This window comes from Podarcis erhardii (assembly GCF_964252035.2).
Source record: "Podarcis erhardii genome assembly, chromosome: 2".
NCBI classification, from domain to species: Eukaryota; Metazoa; Chordata; class Lepidosauria; order Squamata; family Lacertidae; genus Podarcis; species Podarcis erhardii.
Genome location: NC_138498.1, coordinates 686,820 through 711,405, shown reverse-complemented (window position 1 = coordinate 711,405; position 24,586 = coordinate 686,820). Strand labels below are relative to the sequence as shown.

Below are 24,586 nucleotides of genomic sequence, written 5' to 3'. Positions count from 1 at the left end.
CCCGCGCACCCCGTCCGGAGTCCATGGATCAGCTGACCAAATCCGCGCTCGCGATTGGAGCGAGCCGAGAAGCGGGAAGGGAGAGGAGAGCGTTGGAGCGATTTCCGCATTCCTGAGATGCCGGAGCAACCTTCCCCGCCTGTAGAACTGATGGAGATTGGGGCAGCGCGCGCGCGCGCCGAATTTCAAACGCCAACGAAGGGCGGAAGAAGGAGGGGAAAGGCGCCAAAAAATGTTTCCTCTGCCAACAGCCAGGACATTTTGCCAGTCTGCCCTCAAAGGAAGGGATGGCGGGAGCTGTTGGGAGTGAGGAGGAGGGGAGTAAGGAGCAGGTAAAAGCCAACGCCTGGCTGCCAGCATCAGGGCACAGCAGCCAGGCCAAGGATCAGTGAACGTGCCCAAGCCTGAACCCCCAAGAGCAGCTCTAGTCATAGAGGTGTTGCTAGAGCTACCCAATGGACATCCGCTAACGATAAAAGCTCTATTAGACTCAGGCAGCTCTTGTAATTTTATGAGTAAGGAGTTTGCAGCTGAACACCAGATACAGACGCTCCCTTTAAGTAACCCTTTGCAGGTGACAACGATTGATGGGAGGGAACTGCTGGGAGGAGAAGTGAACCAACAGACTGTTCCCATGATAATGAAGGTGGCAAGGCACACAGAAGTGATTGCGTTTCATGTGGCCACCCTGGGAGAGGAGCGCCCATCATATTGGGAATGAGCTGGCTGGCGCTGCATGACCCGCTAGTGGGATGGCACCAGCGGATAGTCTCTTTTGGGTCAGCTCATTGCCTAGAACACTGCAAGGGAAGGGAAACTCAGGGGGGAGCCATGGCCACTCTGGCAGGGATGGAGGTGAAAAAAAAGGGAGAAATACCACAACAATACGCCGACCTGGGTAACGTCTTCAGCGAGAGAGAAGCAGATAGACTGCCCCCGCACAGACCCTTTGACTGTCAAATTAACCTACTCCCAGGAGCCCAGCTGCCAGTGGGCAAACTGTACGCCATGTCCGACAGGGAGATGCAGGAGTTAAGGGAGTTCATTGACAAGAACCTGAAACGAGGTTTCATCAGGGAGTCACGAGCGGTGGGGGGTAGCCCAGTTTTCTTTGTGGACAAAAAAGACACGGATAAACCCAGGCTTGTAGTGGATTTCAGGGCCGTAAATGCAGTGTCAGAACCAGTGGCTTTCCCCATGCCCAGAATTGATGACATTTTGACCCGGGTGAGGAAGGGAAAGATTTTTACCAAGCTGGACCTGAGGGGGGCGTATAACCTGATACGGATGAGAAAAGGAGATGAATGGAAAACTACCATGTTCACCCCCTTGGGGGCCTTTGAGTATCTCGTTATGCCTTTCGGTCTACAGGGGGGCTCAGCCTGCTTCCAATCCTTCATGAATCACGTCCTGGGACCTTTGCTTTACAAGAACTGTGTGGCATTCTTAGATGACGTATTGGTGTACTCAGAGAATGAGGAGCAGCATGTGCGAGATGTCAGGGAGGTACTAAGCAGGCTGCAAGCAAACCAGCTGTGGGTGAAACTGGAGAAGTGTCAGTTTCATACCAGAGAGGTGGAATTCCTGGGGTACCGTTTGTCAGACAAGGGATTGGCCATGGATCCCAGCAAGGTCCAAGCGGTACTGGAATGGAAGACACCCAGAACCAGGAAAGACGTGCAGAGGTTCCTGGGGTTTGGAAACTTCTATCAGAAGTTCATCAAGAACTTTGCCCACTTAACGGCTCCCATCACTGATTGTCTCAGTAGTAAGAAGAAATTCGCCTGGACGGAAGAGGCGCAGCAAGCGTTTGAAAGGCTAAAGAAAGCGTTCGCGTCGGAAGAACAGCTTTTGCACGTGGATCTTCAGAAGCCGATGAGGGTAGAAACGGATGCATCTGATCGAGCGGTAGGGGCGGTGCTTCTCCAGCCGGGAAAAGATGCGTCGGACTGGAGACCGTGTGCCTTCTTCTCGCGGAAACTGAACAAATGCGAGAGGAACTACACCGTGTACGACCGGGAACTGCTCGCCATTCATGAAGCTTTTCGGCGGTGGCGACACCTGCTGATTGGCGCACAACACAAGGTCCAAGTGTGCACGGACCACAAAAATCTAGAATATTGGAGAACGGCCCGAGTACTGAACCAGAGACAAGTGAGATGGGCACAGGAGTTCTCCAAATTCCATTTTGAAATTTGTTACGTACCAGGCCCGGAGAACGTCAGGGCGGACGCTCTCTCTCGAAAACCAGAGTATTTAGAGGGGGAGGGAGCGCCCGAGGAAAGGCATATCATCCCCGAGGACCACTGGGTGTGTGGGGCAGCATTGGTGGGGCAAAGAGAACTGGTAGAGGGAACCGAGAACGATGAATACGCCCAAGATAAGCTCAGAGGGCTCAGGGGAGCTGGAGAGAACACAGGGGGGTTTGAGGAAAGGAACGGGGCGTTGTATTACAAGGGGGCACTGTACATACCAGAAGGGGAACTGAGGGGTAGAGTGCTCAAACAATTGCATGACAGCCCCACCGCTGGGCACTTTGGGCAACACAAAACCATGTGGTTGGTTACCAGGCAGTTCTGGTGGCCAAAGGTGAGGGAAGATGTACGTGAGTATGTAAGGGGGTGCGACTGCTGCCAGCGGGCAAAAGGGGAGAGGCTGGCACCGGCGGGGTTACTGGAACCATTACCCACACCAGAACGGCCATGGGAGGCAGTATCCATAGATTTTATGACGGATCTGCCAAAATCCAAAGGGAAAACAGCTGTCATGGTAGTGGTAGACCTGTTAACCAAGATGTGCCACTTTATAGCCTGCGCACATGCGGTCACGGCAGAAGAAACCGCCAGGTTGTTTGTAAAACACATTTTTAGGTTGCATGGCGCCCCCTTGAGGGTGGTCTCAGACCGAGGGAAACAATTTACTTCCAGGTTCTGGAGGAAGCTCATGAGCTTACTGCACGTAGAGGTAAATTCCTTGACCGCCAGACATCCAGAAACTAATGGGCAGGCGGAAAGGGCAAACAGTATTCTACAACAATACCTGAGGTGTTATGTGAATGACAGAGAGAATGATTGGGTAGAGAAATTGGCTCTGGCCGAGTTTGCCTACAATAACGCGGAGAATGTGTCCACGGGAATGAGTCCCTTTTTGGCTAATTATGGGTGCCATCCTAGGGCATTTCCAGGGGAAGGAGGGGAAAGATGGAGCGTACCGGCAGCGGAACACTTTGTAGAAGAAATGGAAGCAATAGATCGTCAGCTCCAAATGAATTTGGATAGGGCCAAGGAAGAATACAAGAAACAGGCAGACAGGAGCAGAAGGGAAGGAGAGACCATAAGGGTGGGGGACCGGGTGTGGTTGTCGACCCAAGGGTTGCCATTCAAGGGCAGGTGTAATAAATTGAGGCCCAAACGACTGGGACCCTTTGAGGTCATACAACAGGTAAATCCGGTGACCTTCAAACTCAGGTTGCCAAACAACATGAAACTGCACCCAGTATTCCATAGATCATTACTGTCACCATACCGAGAGGGTCGGGAGTTTGTGGGACGTGAGGGTGAGGCTCCCCCGGTACCGTCAGTAGAAGAGAGGGAACGCAGCAGTCACGTGGCAGAAATAGTCGATTCCAGGTGGAAGGGTAAACAGGTGGAGTATTTAGTGGCATGGGAAGGGGAACCGGAGTCAGAGAACACATGGGTACCGGCAGAAGCGGTCAATGATGAGGTTTTAGTAGAAACGTTTCATCGCAGGTTCCCAAGGAAACCTCAGCCCGTGACACGGTTCTGGAAAGAGGAGACCACCGACGAGGAAGAGGAGTTCGAAGGGTTCCCAGAATCAGGGCCGGGAGAGGGAGAAGAATCTGATGAGGAAGAGTACTCGGGGAGAAGGGACAGTAGTCGGTGGAGGGCGTTTTTCGAGTCATCCGAAGATGAGGAGGATTCTTTCAGGGGTTTTCCATCCTCACCACCCATAGAAGAGGGGGAGAGGGGGTGTGAGGGGGGCCCTGGAGGGGAGGTGGATGTCAGGGAACTGCCATCGGAGAGGCAGGTGGTGGAGGGGCTCAAGGAGGCTAGGAGACCCTCGGATGCGGAGGAAGGAACCAGCAGGGGGAGAGAGAGAGTTCATGGAGAAACTCAGTCGGAAGGATGGCTCCAAGAGACTTCCAGTGAAAACAGCGGGGAGGTCTCAGGACCTCCTCTGGGTACACCTACTCCTCGCAGGAAACTGTCACGCCGAGAATCCCGAAGGAGAGTTTCCGTTAAGGAACTCTTATGTTGGCGCAAATTCCGGAAACGCCCACTGACAGATTCTGCCAGCGATTGAGGGAGTCATGCTTTGAGGGCTCCCGTAAAGGCAGAGCTTTGAGACCTATGCCAAAGCTCTGAGGGATTCAGCTTTTATGCACAAGCAGCTCATTATCCCATCACAGGTACCAAACTGATTCTCCTTTGGAAGAAAGGAGGGAGGGAGGGAGCCCAAAAAGGGTCAGCCCACACACCCCAAGGAGCATATGGAGTGCACCATAACAAGCACATTCCTGCTCAAGAACATGTTATCTGCACTGAACCTCTCACACACAAATGCTTCCTCAGGACCCTCGGGATCTAAACCACTAATTTTCTAGGCACCAAGTACATAACTGTGCTGTCAACTGGCTAAAGGACTCTTAAGACAATTTCTCAGATGAGTCTCAACTGGTGACAGCCTCAAGCTATAAACATGGGAAGTATCTACAAATTGGGGGAAGCCGGCAGGTTTCCAGAAGTACCAATACCAAACAAAAATTAAGGGGAGAAACTACCCCATGAGGACTGAGCATGGGTTTACAGCAGAGCTCAGCGAGGGCAAGCGCATGCCCAGGAGGAAGGAAGCAACCAGGGGGAAAGGCCAAAGGGAACTTCGGGATGGAATGGTGCACGTATCCTGACAAGGACGTGGCTAGCTGGAACCCTAAGGGCAGCACTCTGCACTGAAACATACTCTTGCAGGATCCACTTGTGCTGGAAGGCAAACAGCAAGGGAGGCCTGTGACCCTCATGTCATCCTTGTGGTCTGTTCAGGGAGCTCAGGATCAGGTTCGCCAGCTGAATCTGATTTCTCCAGCCCCATTTCAGCTTTTGGAAAATGCTAATTTCAACAAGTCACCCACACCAAGTAATGTTTCCAAAACAAATAAAAACACACAATTTTTGTAACTGTAAAACTATAGTGATCAGAATACTGACTCCTTTAATATTTTTAACTCTGATTATGAGGTGTATTTAACTAGAAGTCTGCTTAAAGCAGTGCACAAACTACTGTCATCCAGCAAAAGGTTTTATCTGAAAACTTTCCACCCGTCCTCTCCAGAAGAAAGGTCAAGATCATTCTTCCTTTGTGAAGTTCCTAGCTGCATGAGGTGTCTTAAAAGCTCATACAAACCCAGGCAGATAGGATTACACCATACATAACACCCCTCCGCCCCCAAAAAAAACTTCTAGAGAAGGGATTCTTGTCACTGGTCATCACAGAGAGTTTTATTGGTTTGAGAGAATGATTAAAGAATGAATAAAGAATGAATAAAGGTGCCTTTATTCATGCAGCTTTAGCAGCACCTACATGTGACCCTGTAAGCAGGTACAGTGGTGCCTCGCAAGACGAAATTAATCCGTTCCGTGAGGCTCTTCGTATAGTGGTTTTTTCGTCTTGCGAAGCAAGCCCATTGACAGCTTAGCGGATTAGCGCTATTAGCAGTTTAGCGGCTTTTAGCGGATCAGCTGATAAGCGGCTTAGGGCTTAGGAAAAGGGGGGGAAAGGGGAAAAAACCCCGCAGGAACTCGCAAGACATTTTCGTCTTGCGAAGCAAGCCCATAGGGAAATTCATTTTGCGAAGCGCCTCCAAAACGGAAAACCCTTTCGTCTAGCGGGTTTTCCGTCTTGCGAGGCGTTCGTCTTTCGGGGCACCACTGTACCATGACTATTTCTATACAGTAGAAAGTGCAACTTGCCAGTTACTATCCATCAAGAGGTTAAAAGAGGTTAATCTTCAAAATAGTTTACTGAAGCAAGACAATGAAGCAGCTGGCTTTAAAAAACCATAGATAAAATTAACAACAGTTGACGGTTTGGACATAATGGAACTGAAAATGGAAGCGGAGACTTCTGGCCTCTTCTTTGCAGCCTCTACTGCAGAAAGGATGTGTGTAGAGCAGCCATTCCCAACCCAGTGTGCCAGCCGCTTTGCGCTACAACTCCCATCAGCAGGACACTGGGCTGGGAGAGACTGGTGTAGAGTCTCATCTACAGTATCTCAAAGACAGAAAACAGCTATTCCATGACCATATCATGGAGCCAAACTGAATTTCTCCATCCATCCATCCATCCATCCATGAAGGAAGGCAAGCAGATTGTAAGACCATGCCCCCCACTTAAAGGGCTTAGGATCCAGGATCCAAGGCAAGGGAAGAAACAACAGCACTAAAATAGTGACGATGAGGCAGGAGTACTTTCATGCTTTCTATCTTCTAGGAACACTTTCCCTGCTGGGTTTCCCATGGAATGCCTCCTCCTCCTCCATTGCTATGGGGGGCATCATGTTCTAAAGGGCAGTTTTCCCGTAGAGCAGGCTTCCTCAAACTCGGCCCTCCAGATGTTTTGAGACTACAATTCCCACCATCCCTGACCACTGGTCCTGCTAGCTAGGGATCATGGGAGTTGTAGGCCAAAACATCTGGACGGCTGAGTTTGAGGAAGCCTGCCGTAGAGTAACGGCCAGGCCTGAACCCCACCCACCAGTCAAAATGTGTTGTCGCCCCCGCCGGATGTGGAATCCCTGGATCCAGCCCCCACATGCCCTACATGAATTCACAGCACTCATTGAGACACACCTCAGTTTACTTCCCCTTCTACTGTTCTGGGGAGGAGAAACATCCGTCACAAGTACCAATTTGACAGGAACAAGTGAAAACGTGTCACCACGGCGGCAGCAGTGGCCCTCTGGCTCAGAGCAGAGCTTGTCCGTCTCCATTTACTATCTTCCCGAGGACCCTGCAGAGCCTTTCTAGGGAGATCACTATTCCCTGGAGAAAGGGTCCAGAAAGCACGGGTGGGGGTGGTTCAGTGTGTGAAACCCAAACATCAAAATCCAGGGGTGTGTATTTATTTTAAAAATGAACTGAAAAATGAAAAGAGCCCTGCTTTGTTTTGAATAAAAACAAATAAAATCCCATCCACCCAACCCCCCACCCACCCCCCAAAAATAATTTCCCATTTACTTTTATTTGCAGCAATGTTTTGTTCTGGAAAGAGTCTGGCCCACTGTGTACAGTTCACAAAGAGGGCACAGAGGAAGAAAAGTAAAAGTGATAGATTGGAAACACTATACAGTTTAGATAGCAGTTCTAAGGCTGCGCGCCTTCCCCTCGGTTCCCGTACCTGTCCTGAAGGCTTGCGGTGGGGAGAAAAGCCCTTCTCCGCACCGCCAGCCTGGCAAGCGGTCTCCATAGGAACACATTAATTGATTTTCAATGCATTCCTATGGGAAACCGTGCTTCGCAAGACGAAAAACTCGCAAGAAGAAAAAACTTGCGGAACGAATTAATTTCGTCTTGCGAGGCACCACTGTATGTACCCTGAAAAATGGAGGACACAAGTGACACATGCAGAACCCACTTGCATGAGTCCCTGTGCATGTACTCCCCCCAAAAAATCTATGTTAGCCTCTCTGTTCATTTGAATTTGTTTCACTTCTGTCCACTCAGCTGGTCATTAGTCAAAATAAAGACAGCAGGCAAAGCCCAGCATCCACACAAGTACAGTATTTGTAGGTTGTCAAAGCAACTACATCTTCTGTCCTTGCTTGCAAAAACTTAGACTTACACCATCATGTACAATGGTACATGTAACTTCTGGTTACAGATGCTTCAGGTTACAGACGCCGCTAACCCAGAAATAGTACCTCAGGTTAAGAACTTTGCTACAGGATGAGAACAGAAACTGTGTAGTGGCGGCGCGGCAGCAGCGGGAGGCCCCATTAGCTAAAGTGGTACCTCAGGTTAAGAACAGTTTCAGGTTAAGAATGGACCTCCAGAACAAATTAAGTTCTTAACCAGAGGTACCACTGTACTTGTGATATGAACTGGGAAATGAGGAAACCCAAAGGATGCTATAAAAAGCATATCTGTGCCCACCTATTTTTTAATTTTACTTTTTGCTCAGTGGCTCACCTACGAGGCAGTACCACACCATCACATTCAGTTAATCAGTTCCAGACGCCTCCACATTTGTCCTGGAAGCAAGTCCTCTCTGCAAGTGGCTTGTGGGATGAGGGAGGGATGGAGGGGCACAAACCCACCAGTTTCTTATGCCTGAGCACCATCACGCCAGGACTGTCTTCCTTCGAAACCTCCTCACTGTTCCCGATAAGTACTAGGTTTTCACCTACCCTAGGTGAAAATGAAGCTCCAGTATATATAACAGCACTTGTTTCATCCCCAGACAAAATGTGCATTATAAATTCCTGGGGAATCTTCGGCTTTTGCTGGTGGTGCAATGCAAAGCAAACAGCTGGCAGGCCACAGGCTTGATACACAGTACAGTAAACCTAGGGACGCAGGTGGTGCTGTGGTTTGAACCTTCTGATCGGAAGGTTGGTGTTTCAAATGCACATGACAGGGTGAGCTCCTGTTGCTCCATCCCAGCTTCTGCCAACCTAACAGTTCGAAAGCACACTAGTGCAAGTAGATAAATAGGTACCACTGCAGTGGGAAGGTAAACAGCATTTCTGTGCACTCTGGTTTCCATCACGGTGTTCTGTTGCACCAGAAGCGGTTTAGTCCTGCTGGCCACATGACCTGGAAAGATGTCTGTGGACAAACGCCGGCTTCCTCAGCCTAAAAGTGAGATGAGTGCCACACCTCATAGCCACCTTTGACTGGAATTAACCATCCAGGGGTCCTTTAGCTTTTTACTTTACAATAAGGCTGCAAATTACACACATTTAACTTGTACACATTCAGCTTTATGTGCGTGGCAAACAAAACAAAACAAAACAAAACCCTAAGGGCAGAGCTTTGAGAAAAATGACTTTGGCAATCCCATCTGCCCTTGACCCAGTGGGTTTTGATTTTGGCTTTGGTTGTGATCCCCAGAAAGTAACCCTTGTGTAAGTTGTGGGCTTACTATACACTGATGGCACTAAATCCGACGACTATCCCCAGTTCCAGGGGCCTGGACATCATGTAACTAAAATAATACAACTTTTGCATCTCTTGAATATTTGAACTTCGCATTTCTCCTGGTTAACTGCTCATTTTGGCTCTGGCTGCCTAGTTTAAAAAGTCCTGATCCCCCCCCCCCAGCCCCTTGGCCACCCTCATTGGCCACCCTCACTCTAAAGCAGCAATAGGAGCAAAGAACTGAATGAAGATATGGGACCACCACTCCGTCTGGCGGCACAAAAACCAGCAGAGCCTGCTGCCGTCGTCAATGAGGCTCATTTGGTGAGGAGTAGGGGTGGGGCCCTCTGGACTGGCTGGCACCACCAGGAGCAAGGCTGGCTCTGCTCCCAGTGTACAGCCAGACACAGCACCACAGCTTGGCTCATCCCAAACCTTGAGCCGGGCCTGTGGACATCCTTATATTCAAAGGGGAAAGCTGCTAAAACCAATATTCTCAAAGAATCAGTGTGGTTACAGAGTTTGGCTATCCACTTCCTAAAGCTTTATCCTCTGAGGAAAAGCTATTCTGCGTGAAGAATGAAATTCATTTCCCCTCTGGTCCTGTCATACATTCCTCAGATCATCGTCATCTGGCCATTCCAAGACCTCAGGGAGATCCTGTCACACATCCACACGCGCCAACACACAGCCAAGATGTTGCATCCACACAGCAGGGGGCCTGACAGCGTTCTCCTGACTCCCTCCAAGCCCTCGGGGAGCCAAACTTTGGCAGACTTCTCTTGTGCAACCCTGTCAAGGCCTGGCTCAATTCCAGCCCTGCTTCCTTTGGGCAAAGTAAAATATTGTGTGCACCACCCCACCAGAAAAAAGAAGAAAAAGCTTAGCCACTTCTGGGGTGAATCATAGTAGCTGGCTCTTTCAATTCATGCTAACTTGGCCTTATGTCTTGAAAGCCACTAATTCAAAAGCCCACATCACCACAGATGCTTCCTGCTAGCTAGGGATAATGGGAGTTGTAGTCCAACAACAGCTGGGGACCCAACTCTGATGCAACATGGCCCCTGCACACTTAATCAATGGATGGCATGGATCCCACTTTACTTCTTAGCCCAGGCATTGCAAAGCCAGCCATTGCACACTTCAGTAGCCCTGTGAACTGGTCATCTTGGAGAATCATTTGGAGAAACACAAGCCAGCAGCTGATCACTACAAGGATAAACATGGAAAGAGGAGAGCACAAACTCCAGTGAGGGACTCCATGCACACTTTGTGGAGGGCCATCAATACTCTTTTGAAGACCAAAAGGTTAAACAGAGATGAAAATAAGTAAGACCTTGATCATCCCAAGAGTATGCATGCAGACACATGGGAAGATCTAGGGTGGCATAATGTACATCTTCTGGAAGTCAGTCTTGAAATTATCAAACCAGTTAGTTGCCTGTGGAGAGTAAGAATTACCTCCTGGCAGGTAAGAGTTACAGAAGCAAGTTCTTCCGCCACCATTTAAACCCACAGAAAACTAAAGTAAGGGTGTAGTAGACTCAACTAAAATAAGGCCGGGTAGAGGAAGAAAAAGAACAGTGTGGACTAATACAATTTGTAATGCAAATCCCCCAGTAACCACCGTTATAAACTATCAAGGCTTAAACTATAGATTTCAAAGGGAGACTGCAAAGAGACAAAAAGATGGATAAGGACAGATAAAAAAATAATGTTTATATTCTCAGGATTGCTGTACATTCCAAGACAGTGGTCTGGGGGACAGAAGTGTATTTTGCCAGACAAAATGTCTGTTGCCTTGCAAAATAAACCCCTGGGTGTGCATGAGCCAGAGGTTCACTGAGGCTTGTTTCAGATAATCTAGGTGACAATTTGGCATGAGTGACTATCTTGACACAATCTACTAAAGGCATAAAACCTTGCCTTGGTTTGGAGATGAATGGGTTCAAAGGGTGGCTTCCCTGAAGGCAGCCCTGTTTAGCAAAGCTTTTAACGTGTGACATTTTAATGTTTTTTTAAATCTTTGTTGGAAGTCACCCAGAGTGGCTGGGGAGACGCAGCCAGATGGGCAGTGTACAAATAATATATTATTATTATTATTATTATTATTATTATTATTATTATTATAGCCAGATTCGAACGGGGATCATCTCTCATTTCTAGTTTATGGACCACCAGAAGGCAATCCTTGGGATAGACCCACCGAAGGATCAACCTGGTGCATTATATGTTGAGATTGTAACCAACAGACCAAGCTAATCTCTGTCTAGAACAGAGATATCCTCCATTCATTTTCATTCCTTGAAGCTGGCATTTCAAACAGCCAACAACAAGGGACACCTACCAATCCATAGCCAAGGAAGGTGTCAGCAGAAGCAAGTAGTCTGCATCTGCATCTGCATCTTTCCCAGAAAGAAATTCTTGACTGCAAAGAAACTGGAGGTCTGATGAGACATTTACTTACTGAGGATAATGATAACTGTCTTGATGAGATTGATCATGGTCTCCCTGTAACGTGGATGGAAGCTGGTGTGCCTGGACATACGAGCCATCTTCCTCTTGACGTAGATGAAAATGTGAGTGTAGACGACCACCATGATGAGGAAGATGAAGAGGTTGGAGATGGCCCAAAAGGTCAAGTACCTTCGGCTGTAGAGCGGAGCCATCCTTGAGCAGTCCTTCAGGCTACACAGACAGTGCCAGCCGTACGAGGGGATGAGGCCAAGCAGCAGAGCTGTTAGCCAGATGCAGACAATGAGGATTATGACTCGCTGGTTGGACATCTTGCTATGGAGCTGCATGGTGAACACTGTCTGGTGTCGCTCCACCGCAATGGCCAGGAGGTTGACCACAGAGGCTGTCAGGCTGGTATCCAGGAGGCTCTGCCTGACAAACCAAGTCTTGAGAGAAAGCTGGGCTGTGTTGGGTCCCGTGTGGAACATCAGGAACAAATAAGCAATGCCGGCAAAGAGGTCGGCAGCAGCCAGATTCCCCAGCAGGTAATAGATCGGATAATGGAAGCGCTTGTTGATCGCAATGGCTGTAATGACCAGCAGGTTGGTGAGAAGCACAATGATGCTGACCGTCAGGCCCAGAACAACCACCAGAACATCCTTGTTCCTCCACACTCGGGACAGCTCCTTGCCACTGTTGTTGTAGAAGAACTCAATGGTCTCGTTGTAGTAACACCTGGTCATCTTTTCAAATCGTCAGTCCCTGTGGTAGAGAGAGAAACAAAAAGAAAACAAGTCTTCTGTTCAGCTTGCCTTTAACCTTGGAGAGAGGGCAGGGAGGCAGGGCCAGCTGGCATAACATTTCCTGCTCATCTGAGGAACAAATTGCTCTCCAGTTTCTCATCCCCAAGATAAGCACAAACTGAGTTCCCCCCAATCTGGCTGTCACCACAGGGCCTGGCTCATTTAAGATAAACTTGTGTATTGTATGGCTGCCAGCAGCGTTGGCCCAAGACATTTTGCCACTTGAGGCAAAACAGAAAATGGTGCCCCCTGCCTCCTCCTCCTGAGGCAACTGGAAGCGGCCTGGGGAAGCCCTGGGGTGCTGGAAGGAGGCAGAGGAGAAAAACGGCCAGAGAGGCCAGGTGGCAGCACCATCAAAGGTACTGGTGGGCACCCAGCCCACCCCCGGGTGACATGTTGGCAACCCCTGCAGTTGCTTCATTCATTGTTTACTGCATACTTTCATCTTTCTCCAATTCCTCTTCTCACATGCTTAATTTTTTTTTAAGAAGAGAAAAAGAAAAGTACAGGAAACAACCACTTTGTGTGCATTCAAAGCATGTGTGATCATGCATGACTGCATTGCTGTGACCTCAAAGTGGCTGGAAAAGGGGGAAGAAGCAGAACAGGAGGGGGACCGGGCAGAGTGGGCAGAGTGGACTCATGTAAGCTCCACCCACGTGCGCAATGAACCGCAACACAACCCCCATGCAAATCAACCAACTGAAAGGCAAATAGTTTAATCTATTGCCCCCCCCCAAAAAAACCTGGAGCCCACCAGATGTTTTGTGCTACAATTCTGATCAGACCCAGCATAGTGCTGGCTGAGGCTGATGGAAGTTGCCGTCCAAAACATCCAGCGCGCACCCAATTGGGGAGGGAAGGCTGAGTTTCCTGTTCCCCAGAACTCTTCTATCTGGTGTCCAGGACATGGGCCACAGCCACTGAAGCTGTCTGCACACACGACAGGATGCCGTTGTCACAGATGGTCGCCGCCAATTCTGTTTCAAACACAAAAACCAGGATTAAGCGCCAGCTAGTGAATGAGAGGTAAATTTGGGAATCAAGCCTACATGCTTAGTCCCTCTTCTGTTTCCAAAAGATACCCTTCTAAAACCAAACCTATTTTTTAAAAATACAAATTTAAACCTTTATCTCAGCAAGTTCACAATTCAAGCTTTGACATTTACCATTTGTGCTACAATTGTGCATACAAACAAAAAAGGAACAATCCCATGTATAAGCGAAATTATACAACTCCCTGGTATTCCATCATCCCTTTTGAATCTGTTCCACATAGATATGTGAGGAGATGTTAGCTAGTAATCTTACAACTACCCCAACTATTTATTTATTTTTCAAAAAATGCTGACAAAAGAAGCAAAAAGAATTCTCTTTGGAATAGCTAATGGAGTAAATTACTGTAGGTGCCTGTTTCATTAAAAAATGGGCAAAGGTTTTAAATAATACACCTCACTGGAAGTAACCTTATTATGGAAGGAATTTAGGACATTGTAAAAGAGTTGGCGTCTAGTTATATTAAGGTTGCCATCCACAGCATGGATTGGGCAAAGTTCCAACTGAATTTAGATGTCAGCATGCAACAGATCAAGTGCATCAGGTTCTGTCCCTGTACTCTTAGCAATGCATGAAGGAGGCTATTACATGAGATATTTAATAATGGAAATTAATCTCTTGTATTAATAGGATTAATTAGCTGTTTATGGACAAACTCCTCGTGGAACATTTGATCCCTAGGGCATGCATGTGCATGTCTATTACATTCCATTTAGTATTAGCTGAAGCAGTTACACAAAGGAATGCTATTTGGGGGGCTACATGGAATACTAAGTGTGCCGGGAAGGGGGGGGGACATAATAACTGTGCTTAGAATAAGCTGCACAACATTTGCATAACTGAAGTGTAGAAACTGGGTGTTTGGAAGAATTGCAGATGTTTTGGCAGGGATACATAGTGAAGGCAAAGGGCAAGGAAGAGGAGACTCCAATGTCTTCAGCACGCAGAGAAAAAACTTGAAGCCTTAGCTAACACCTCTTGTGGCTTCCTAGCCGTGTTTGAAATTAGCCAGGCACATTTCAACAAACTCAGGATTATTTCAAAAGTTGTTTGAGGACCTATGAAACACACCCCACCAATTATCCAGGAATTGTTATTCAAGCATCTCGCATCCCAGCTAGCTAGATCTTCCACCAGCCCATGGATCAGCCCAAACCTTCTCTCCACTTACATGGAAATGGGTGCAATTGGAGCACCAGGGCTGTTGTAAGGCTGCCCTTTAACAGGCATGGCTTACCCCAAAGAATCCTGGGAAAAGGGATGGAATATGAAAACCATTCTGGGGTTGCTGTTCTGTGCAGAGAATAGGGCTCTCCTAAGAATGATCTGCAGTTTCCAGGAGTGTGACGGAAGCCACTATGTGGTATAAAAACACTTTCGATGTCTGGTGCAGGTGTGGTTAAGACTGCTCTCCCCACTTTGATAGGTTCTGCTCAAGTAGCAGATGGAAAGCAGGAGAAGATTCAACCGGTCACTGAAAGTGCTATTTGCTCCAATCCCTCATGGAATCTAGCTGCTAAAGGCCCATCCACTCTTTGAGAGAGGGAAACAAAAAGGAGCCTCCTATGCTAGGAGCCCAACTCCAATTTGTACTTAAACATCTAATCTGTGTTAAGGGGAATAAATGGGATAAGAGTTTTCCACTTTGGGCCTAAATCCTTTCTAATCTTTTGCTAGAAGCCACCCAGAGTGGCTGGGGAAACCCAGCCAGATGGGCAGGGTAGAAATAATAAATTATGATAATATTATTATTATCCTTGAACTTGGGGGGGGGGACAGTCCCACCCACCGAATGTGGCTTGCAGAAAATGAGAAGCCTGCAGAGGATGAGGAACGCCAGAGAGTCAGGCTTCAACGTTTGCTTCACCCACAGTTTTGCTGAAGAGGCAAAACTCTTGGGACAAGATAGAGGCCAAGCCTGGAAAATTTGCCCAGATCTGATAAGAAGAAAGCCTTCCTCAGGAATATTTCCTCCCCAAGTTGTGGGTGTGGGAGATGCTGCCGCCAACATTTTTTGTTGCCACAGCTGTTCTGCCTCAAAAATTATCAAGCAGTAATGATCTGGGTTTGTTTATCTCTCCAGGGCCAAGCAGCAATCCAAGGGCACTTTGCTGCCTAGGGGGCTTCAGCTGCAGGATTTTCTCTGGTGTTCATGGCAAGCGGCTGATTCCAGGACAGGCGCCTGCTGAAGAGCCCCCGGGAGGCAGAGAAGGCAGAAGAGAGAATGGGTGTTTCAGGGACAAGATACTGGGTGCTGGTCAGGGTTTCACCTACATCATCCCTACACAGATGTAGGAAAGCTATTATGAAATCTATTCTGTATTTTTCATTCTCTTCTTTAATTTTAAAAGAAGAAGCAGCTAATAAAACATATGGATAAGTTCCTCTATTTGAAAAGTGTGCTTGTTTTAATTCTATTTTTGCAGAATTTTAATACTCTAACTGTATTTTATTGTAATTCCTAATTACATCAAAAGTTATATTAGATAGGAAATTGGGATAAAGTTGTATGATGGGTCATATGCAAATATCTTCACACACCCACACACCCTTTATCAAAAAAAGAACCCAGCACAGGTAATTTGCAGGGAGGACTGTAGCTAGGTAGCAGAGCACATGTGTTGTGTGCAAAAGGTCCCAGAGGGAGAAGAGTAGGGATGTAACCTGCACACATTTAATTTGGGCACATTCAGCTTTACACGCTTGGCAAAACTTTAACAAATACAGTGGTAGTTCGAGTTACAGATGCTTCAGGTTACAGACGCTTCAGGTTACAGACTCCACTAACCCAGAAATAGTACCTTGGGTTAAGAACTTTGCTTCAGGATGAGAACACAAATTGTGCTCCGGCGGCGCAGCAGCAGCAGCAGGAGGCCCCATTGGCTAAAGTGGTACCTCAGGTTAAGAACAGTTTCAGGTTAAGAACGGACCTACAGAACAACTTAAGTACAGTGGTGCCTCGCAAGACGAAATTAATTCGTTCCGCAAGTTTTTTCTTCTTGCAAGTTTTTCGTCTTGCGAAGCACGGTTTCCCATAGGAATGCATTGAAAATCAATTAATGCGTTCCTAGGGAGACCGCCTTCAGACCAGGTCCGGGGACAGTCTTTCCCCGGACCTCTTCTGAAGGCTGGTGGGGGGGGGAGGACTTTTCTCCCCACCGCCAGGCTTCAGAACAGCCTTCTGAAGGCTGGAGGTGGGAAGAAAAGCCCTTCTCCCGCCGCCAGCCTTCAGAAGAGTTCCTGCAGGGCTGCCTAGGCTGCGAATAGCAGCCTGCTGCCGGGTGCGAGGGACGCTCTGAAGCAGAGCGCCCCTCGCCCGGGGCAGACATCTGCAGCTTGGGGAGCCCTGCAGGACTTCCCCACAGGGCTCTCCAAGCTGCGGATAGCAGCCTGCTGCCCCTCGGGTGGGGCAGACATCTGCAGCTTGGGGAGCCCTGCCGGACTTCCCCACAGGGCTCTCCAAGCTGCGGATAGCAGCCTGCTGCCCCGCACGAGGGGCGCTCTTAAGCAGAGCGCCCCTCGGGCGGGGCAGACATCTGCAGCTTGGGGAGCCCTGACTTCCCCACAGGGCTCTCCAAGCTGCGGATAGCAGCCTGCTGCCCCGCACGAGGGGCGCTCTTAAGCAGAGCGCCCCTCGGGCGGGGCAGACATCTGCAGCTTGGGGAGCCCTGACTTCCCCACAGGGCTCTCCAAGCTGCGGATAGCAGCCTGCTGCCCCGCACGAGGGGCGCTCTTAAGCAGAGCGCCCCTCGGGTGGGGCAGACATCTGCAGCTTGGGGAGCCCTGCCGGACTTCCCCACAGGGCTCTCCAAGCTGCGGATAGCAGCCTGCTGCCCAGCACGAGGGGCGCTCTTAAGCAGAGCGCCCCTCGGGCGGGGCAGACATCTGCAGCTTGGGGAGCCCTGCCGGACTTCCCCACAGGGCTCTCCAAGCTGCGGATTGCAGCCTGCTGCCCCGCACGAGGGGCGCTCTTAAGCAGAGCGCCCCTCGGGCGGGGCAGACATCTGCAGCTTGGGGAGCCCTGCCGGACTTCCCCACAGGGCTCTCCAAGCTGCGGTTAGCAGCCTGCTGCCCCGCACAAGGGGCGCTCTTAAGCAGAGCGCCCCTCGCGCGCGGCAGACATTCACAGCTTGGGGAGCCCTGCGGGGAACTCTTCTGAAGGCTGGAGGCGGGAGAAGGGCTTTTCTTCCCACCGCCAGCCTTCAGAACAGCCTTCTGAATGTTGGCGGTGGGGAGGAAAAACCCTCCTCCCACCGCAAGCCCCGGGAAGAGAGGAGAAGCTGCGCGCCTTCTCCTCTGTTCCCGGACCTCCCACCGCAAGCCTTCAGGACAGGTCCGGGAACAGAGGGGAAGGCGCGCAGCTTCTCCTCTCTTCCCGGGGCTTGCGGTGGGAGGAGGGTTCCCCGCTGTCCCCGGAGATTTCCCTATGGGCTTTCGTTTTGCGAAGCAAGCCCATAGGGAAATTCGTCTTGCGAAGCCGCTAAAAAATCGGAAAACCCTTTCGTCTTGCGGGTTTTTCGTTTAGCGAGGCATTCGTCTTGCGGGGCACCACTGTATTTAACCCAAGGTACCACTGCAGATAAAAAGGGGGCAGAAAGGAGGAAAAAACTTTGGCAATCCCACCCACCATTGTAGCCAATGAGTTTTGGGCTATACATGATTTTGGCTTCAGGCGCAATGTTCGGCACACAACCCCTGCAAAGGTTGAGGGCTTCCTGTATGTTACTCATTATCAATTGCACCACAGACATTATGCAAGAAGTGTCTCGACAGGAGCACTGCAGTAACTAACCTTGATTCCAGTTTTTGCTCTAGAGAAATCATATTGCTCAGTTCACAGGTTATAGTTCTGACTTAGTGGTGAAGTACCACAGGATTCAACTATAACCACAATGTTCATACCATTATCATAATGTACAAATACTTCTCAGAGCTTCTAAGGTAACTGTGGAGGTCTGGTCTTCCATGCCATGAATGGAAGATGGCCAAGTATACATTATTCTGTTCTGTATTTACATCTTCTGTTGAACCCATCCTCATGAGGTTCCTCAGCCCCCATACATCTTAAAGGTAAAGGGACCCCTGACCATTAGGTCCAGCCATGGATGACTCTGGGGTTGCAGCGCTCATCTCGCTTTATTGGCCAAGGGAGCCGGCGTACAGCTTCCGGGTCATGTGGCATGGTGCCAACAGTGTGACGCGGCAGCTAAAAAAGCCAATGCAATTCTGGGCTGCATCAATAGGAGTATTGCATCTAGATCAAGGGAAGTAATAGTGCCACTGTATTCTGCTCTGGTCAGACCTCACCTGGAGTGCTGTGTCCAGTTCTGGGCACCACAGTTCAAGAAGGACACTGACAAACTGGAACGTGTCCAGAGGAGGGCAACCAAAATGGTCAAAGGCCTGGAAACGATGCCTTATGAAGAACGGCTAAGGGAGCTGGGCATGTTTAGCCTGGAGAAGAGGAGGTTAAGGGGTGATATGATAGCCATGTTCAAATATATAAAAGGATGTCACATAGAGGAGGGAGAAAGGTTGTTTTCTGCTGCTCCAGAGAAGCGGACACGGAGCAATGGTTCCAAACTACAAGAAAAAAGATCCCACCTAAACATTAGGAAGAACTTCCTGACAGTAAGAGCTGTTCGACAGTGGAATTTGCTGCCAAGGAGTATGGTGGAGTCTCCTTCTTTGGAGGTCTTTAAGCAGAGGCTTGACAACCATATGTCAGGAGTGCTCTGATGGTGTTTCCTGCTTGGCAGGGGGTTGGACTCGATGGCCCTTGTGGTCTCTTCCAACTCTATGATTCTATGATTCTATGAACCAGAGCAGCGCAAGGAAACGCCGTTTACCTTCCCGGCGGAGCGGTACCTATTTATCTACTTGCACTTTGACGTGCTTTCGAACTGCTAGGTGGGCAGGAGCTGGGACCGAGCAATGGAAGCTCACCCCATCGTGGGGATTCGAACTGCTGACCTGATCAACAAGTCCTAGGCCCTGTGGTTTAACCCACAGCGCCACCTGCATCTTAAGTCTCAGGAAATAGTGTAAAAAGGAGACTTTTGAATGCTGTTTGAGCACAAAACCATTTCTCTGATCCTGTACATGGATTCCAAACCGTGCTGAACAGTTGATTCCTTTTATCAGAAATACCGCATATCATTTAGACTGATCAACAAAGCAGAAACGTGAAAATGTGGGTGCAAGGCCTGCCCCCCCACTTGTAAATCAGTTTGGATCCAACTGGCTCAAAGCCAAGGATGCTGACTAAACCTATTTATGGATTGCTGTGATTCACCCCAAGTGTTTTGAGTTCCAGCATAGTGAGTCGTAACTCAACTAAGCAGCCCTAACTATAAACACCCCCAAAAAAGAAAGGAAAGGAAAAAAAGATCATTTTGTGTTATGAGCATTTTATCTGGGCTTGACCATTCACAGATTGGCCATGGGCATTTACGTTAAAAAGAGACAAGAGGGAGGGGCCTCTAATTCTTGGGCTTTAAAGAAATCTATTCAATGTGATTAAAACAACAACAACAATTAAGCACATCACAAGCCTTAACAGCTAACAATACAAAACTCCTCATTCCAGTGTGTTAGAGTCAGTACTAATTTGTGGCATTTTAAATGCACCTGCAACTGCCCTAACTGGCAATGCAACGTCCATCATTCCGTCCAGGGTTAGCAGAAAAGGAGAGAGCGAGCAAGGCCGCTGCTGGGGATGTAGAATTCCAGCTGGATAAGTGTCTTAGACCCACATTTTAGTCTCTAGCTAGGCTTATGGATGAACTGGAGATTCTGTATACGGAGCGTAGCAGTTAGGTCCAGATTAACTAATGTGGAGCAGAACTGGAATCCCAGTGAACTTTTTATAGTCTAACCTGCTATTATTTTGCTGCTGAGCATTCCATAATAATCCAGGAAGGGAGCCCAGTTCCAGTTTGCCTGGTCCCAATCCATGGCCTTGTCACAGAGAAGCCTTGGCCCTCAACCGCTGGGATTTCCAAGGTCAGGGAATCAAATCCAGAATAGTCATCTGAGGGCACCCCTTTCTTTTTTTCTGATGCCACATGTGAAGGGGCCATCCTTGGTGACACCCTTGGGTGGAGGCACACACTCCCACATGCCAATTGCCCACAGACACACACTTCAGCCCTCAAGGTGTGCACAACACCAGCCCCCCCACCGCACTGCACACCTGTGGCAAGATGAGGGCCATGCTAATAATCTTCAACCACTTTTATCAAATGTACTGTAAGTGTTGGAAGAACTTCTCTCTCTCTCTCTCTCTCTCTCTCTCTCTCTCTCTCTCTCTCTCTCCCTCTCCCTCTCCCTCTCCCTCTCTCCACACACACACACACACACACACACACACACAGCTCCCTTCACAGCAACCCTGTAAAATAGGTCAGTATCTCATCCTTACTTTTACTGTAAGATGCTGAAAGGCACCCACAAGATAAGGCTTTAATTTTTTAAAAAACAACAGCTACTCTGAAGTAGCCTGCAGTTAATTCCTATGGGCTGGTCTGTGTATGAACTACAAATTCTGGCAGACTGTGTATGAACTACAAATTCAGTGATAACCAAATGCCTTCTGTGCATGCGTAGAAGCATATAGTTAAAGGTAAAGGACCCCTGACAGTTAAGTCCAGTCACAGACGACTCTGGGGCTGCAGTGCTCATCTCGTTTTACAGGCCAAGGGAGCCAGTGTTTGTCCGCTCCACAGACAGTTTTTCTGGGTTTTGTGGCCAGCATGACTAAGCCGCTTCTGGCGTAATGGAACATCGAAATCAGAGCAGCGCTCGGAAATGCCATTTACCTTCCTGCTGGACCAGTACCTATTTATCTACTTGTACTTTTTTGGGGGGTGCTTTCAAACTGCTAGGTTGGCAGGAGCTGGAACTGAGCAATGGGAGCTCACCCCATTGCAAGGATTCGAACCGCAGACCTTCTGATCGGCAAGCCCTAGGCTCAGTGGTTTAGGCCACAACACCACCCACGTCCCTTAATGCCTAGAAGCATACTTACCATATTCTAGGGCTGACATCTAGCAAGATCCTCAGAGGGACATATAACAATGATATGAGGCTGACATCACAAGAATGCCAGTTCCACCAATAACAAAGTTGGTAAATAAATCATAGAATCATAGAATCATAGAATCATAGAGTTGGAAGAGACCACAAGGGCCATCGAGTCCAACCCCCTGCCAAGCAGGAAACACCATCAGAGCACTCCTGACATATGGTTGTCAAGCCTCTGCTTAAAGACCTCCAAAGAAGGAGACTCCACCACACTCCTTGGCAGCAAATTCCACTGTCGAACAAGTTCTTCCTAATGTTTAGGTGGAATCTTTTTTCTTGTAGTTTGGAACCATTGCTCCGTGTCCGCTTCTCTGGAGCAGCAGAAAACAACCTTTCTCCCTCCTCTATGTGACATCCTTTTATATATTTGAACATGGCTATCATATCACCCCTTAACCTCCTCTTCTCCAGGCTAAACATGCCCAGCTCCCTTAGCCGTTCCTCATAAGGCATCGTTTCCAGGCCTTTGACCATTTTGGTTGCCCTCCTCTGGACACGTTCCAGTTTGTCAGTGTCTTTCTTGAACTGTGGTGCCCAGAACTGGACACAGTACTCCAGGTGAGGTCTGACCAGAGCAGAATACAGTGGCACTATTACTTCCCTTGATCTAGATGCTATACTCCTATTGATGCAGCCCAGAATTGCATTGGCTTTTTTAGCTGCCGCGTCACACTGTTGGCTCATGTCAAGTTTGTGGTCAACCAAGACTCCTAGATCCTTTTCACATGTACTGCTCTCAAGCCAGGTGTCACCCATCTTGTATTTGTGCCTCTCATTTTTTTTGCCCAAGTGCAATACTTTACATTTCTCCCTGTTAAAATTCATCTTGTTTGTTTTGGCCCAGTTCTCTAATCTGTCAAGGTCGTTTTGAAGTGTGATCCTGTCCTCGGGGTGTTAGCCACCCCTCCCAGTTTGGTGTCATCTGCAAATTTGATCAGGATGCCCTTGAGTCCATCATCCAAGTCGTTGATAAAGATGGCGAATAAGACCGGGCCCAAGACAGAACCCTGTGGCACCCCACTAGTCACTCTTCTCCAGGATGAAGAGGAACCATTGATGAGACCCTTTGGGTTCGGTCAGTCAGCCAGTTACAAATCCACTGAGTGGTAGCATAGTCAAGACCGCATTTTACCAGCTTCTTTACAAGAATATCATGGGGCACCTTGTCAAATGCCTTGCTGAAATCAAGGTAGGCTACATCCACTGCGTTCCCTTCATCTACCAGGCTTGTAATTCTGTCAAAAAACGAGATCAGGTTCGTCTGACATGACTTATTTTTCAGAAATCCATGCTGACTATAGGTGATCACAGCATTCCTTTCTAGGTGCTCACAGACTGTTTGCTTAATGATCTGCTCCAGAATCTTCCCTGGTATTGATGTCAGACTGACTGGGCGGTAATTATTTGGGTCCTCTCTTTTCCCCTTTTTGAAAATAGGGACAACATTTGCCCTCCTCCAGTCTGCCGGGACTTCGCCTGTTCTCCAGGAATTCTCAAAGATGACTGCCAGTGGTTCTGAGATCACATCTGCCAGTTCTTTTAATACTCTTGGATGCAGTTCATCTGGCCCTGGAGACTTGAATACATCTAAACTAGCCAAGTATTCTTGTACTATCTCCTTAGTTATTCTGGGCTGTGTTTCCTCTGCTGAATCATTTGCTCCAAATTCTTCAGGTCGGGCATTGTTTTCTTTATCGGAGAAGACTGAGGCAAAGAAGGCATTGAGGAGCCCTTTCTGTGTCCCCTGTTTGCATTTCACCATCTTCTCCTCTGAGTGACCCCACTGTTTCTTTGTTCTTCCTTTTGCTACGAACATACCCATAAAAGCCTTTTTTGTTGCTTTTAACCTCTCTAGCAAGCCTGAGTTCATTCTGTGCTTTAGCTTTTCTGACTTTGTGTCTACACATGCTGGCTATTTGTTTGAATTCCTCTTTGGTGGTCTCCCCCCTTTTCCATTTTTTGTACACATCCTTTTTTAATCTTAACTCAGTTAAAAGTTCTTTAGATAGCCACCCTGGCTTCTTTAGGCACCTTCCATGTTTCCGTCTCATTGGTATTGCCTGAAGTTGTACTTTTACTATCTCCCTCTTAACAAACTCCCAGCCATCATGAACTCCCTTTCCCTTTAGTATTACTGTCCATGGGATCTCACCCAGCACTTCCCTAAGTTTTATGAAGTCGGCTTTCTTAAAGTCAAGAAATTGAGTCCTAGTATGCTTGGCTGCTCCTTTTCGCTGTATAGTAAACTTCAGAAGAGCATGATCACTCGCGCCTAATGATCCTTCCACTTCTACCCCACTAACCAGGTCATCAACATTGGTTAGGACCAGATCTAAAATGGCTGTTCCTCTTGTTGCTTCTCCCACTTTCTGGACAACGAAGTTGTCTGCAAGGCCAGTGAGGAATCTGTTTGACCTTATGCTCTTGGCTGAGTTTGACATCCAGCAAATATCCGGGTAATTGAAGTCCCCCATTACTACTATCTCCCTTCCTTTTGCATGCTTGGCCATCTGTTCCAGGAAGGCATCATCTATGTCCTCCGTTTGGCTTGGGGATCTATAGTAAACTCCCACAATGAGGTCCCTGTTATTCTTCTCTCCCTTAATTTTGACCCAAATGCTCTCACTTTGGCTTTGAGGTTCTAAATCTTGGATCTCTTCACAGGTATACACATCCCTGACATATAACGCCACTCCTCCTCCTTTCTTGTCTGGTCTGTTTCTCTGAAATAGATTGTATCCCTCCATTATTACATTCCAGTCATGGGACTTATCCCACCAGGTTTCATTGACGCCTATTATGTCATATTTAGTTTGCTGTACCAAGAGCTCAAGCTCATCTTGTTTATTTCCCATGCTTTGCGCATTAGTGTACAGACATTGAAGTCCGTTAATCATTCCCCCGTGTCTCTTATTTAAGGATTTTTTCCTCCCACCACTAGGTCTGCGTGCTGTTTGCTCCATTTGGTCTATGAAATTTGGATGATCATCTTCATCAATTGATAGACTCCTACCTTCAGGAGCACTGTCT

At 48.3% G+C, this 24,586-nt stretch overlaps 1 protein-coding gene and 1 long non-coding RNA gene across 6 annotated transcripts in view; one reads left to right on the top strand and one right to left on the bottom strand.

Annotated features, from left to right (window-relative positions):
- The window catches only part of LPAR2 (lysophosphatidic acid receptor 2), an 81,356-nt gene that overhangs the window by 4,601 nt on the left and 52,169 nt on the right, over positions 1–24,586 (bottom strand). For all 4 annotated transcript variants that reach the window (XM_081851795.1, XM_081851797.1, XM_081851796.1 and 1 more), the window contains one exon: positions 11,623–12,374. In XM_081851795.1, the coding sequence (XP_081707921.1) occupies positions 11,623–12,355 (733 nt within the window). In that variant the 5' untranslated portion in view covers positions 12,356–12,374. The remainder of the gene's footprint in view (positions 1–11,622; positions 12,375–24,586) is intronic.
- Positions 12,020–15,860, top strand: LOC309336264. 2 transcript variants are annotated; one of them, XR_014153959.1, is made up of 2 exons: positions 12,020–12,157; positions 15,555–15,860. It is a non-coding gene; the product is annotated as an uncharacterized lncRNA (long non-coding RNA). The 2 variants fall into 2 exon arrangements; XR_014153960.1 differs by lacking the exon at positions 12,020–12,157 and adding an exon at positions 14,709–14,864.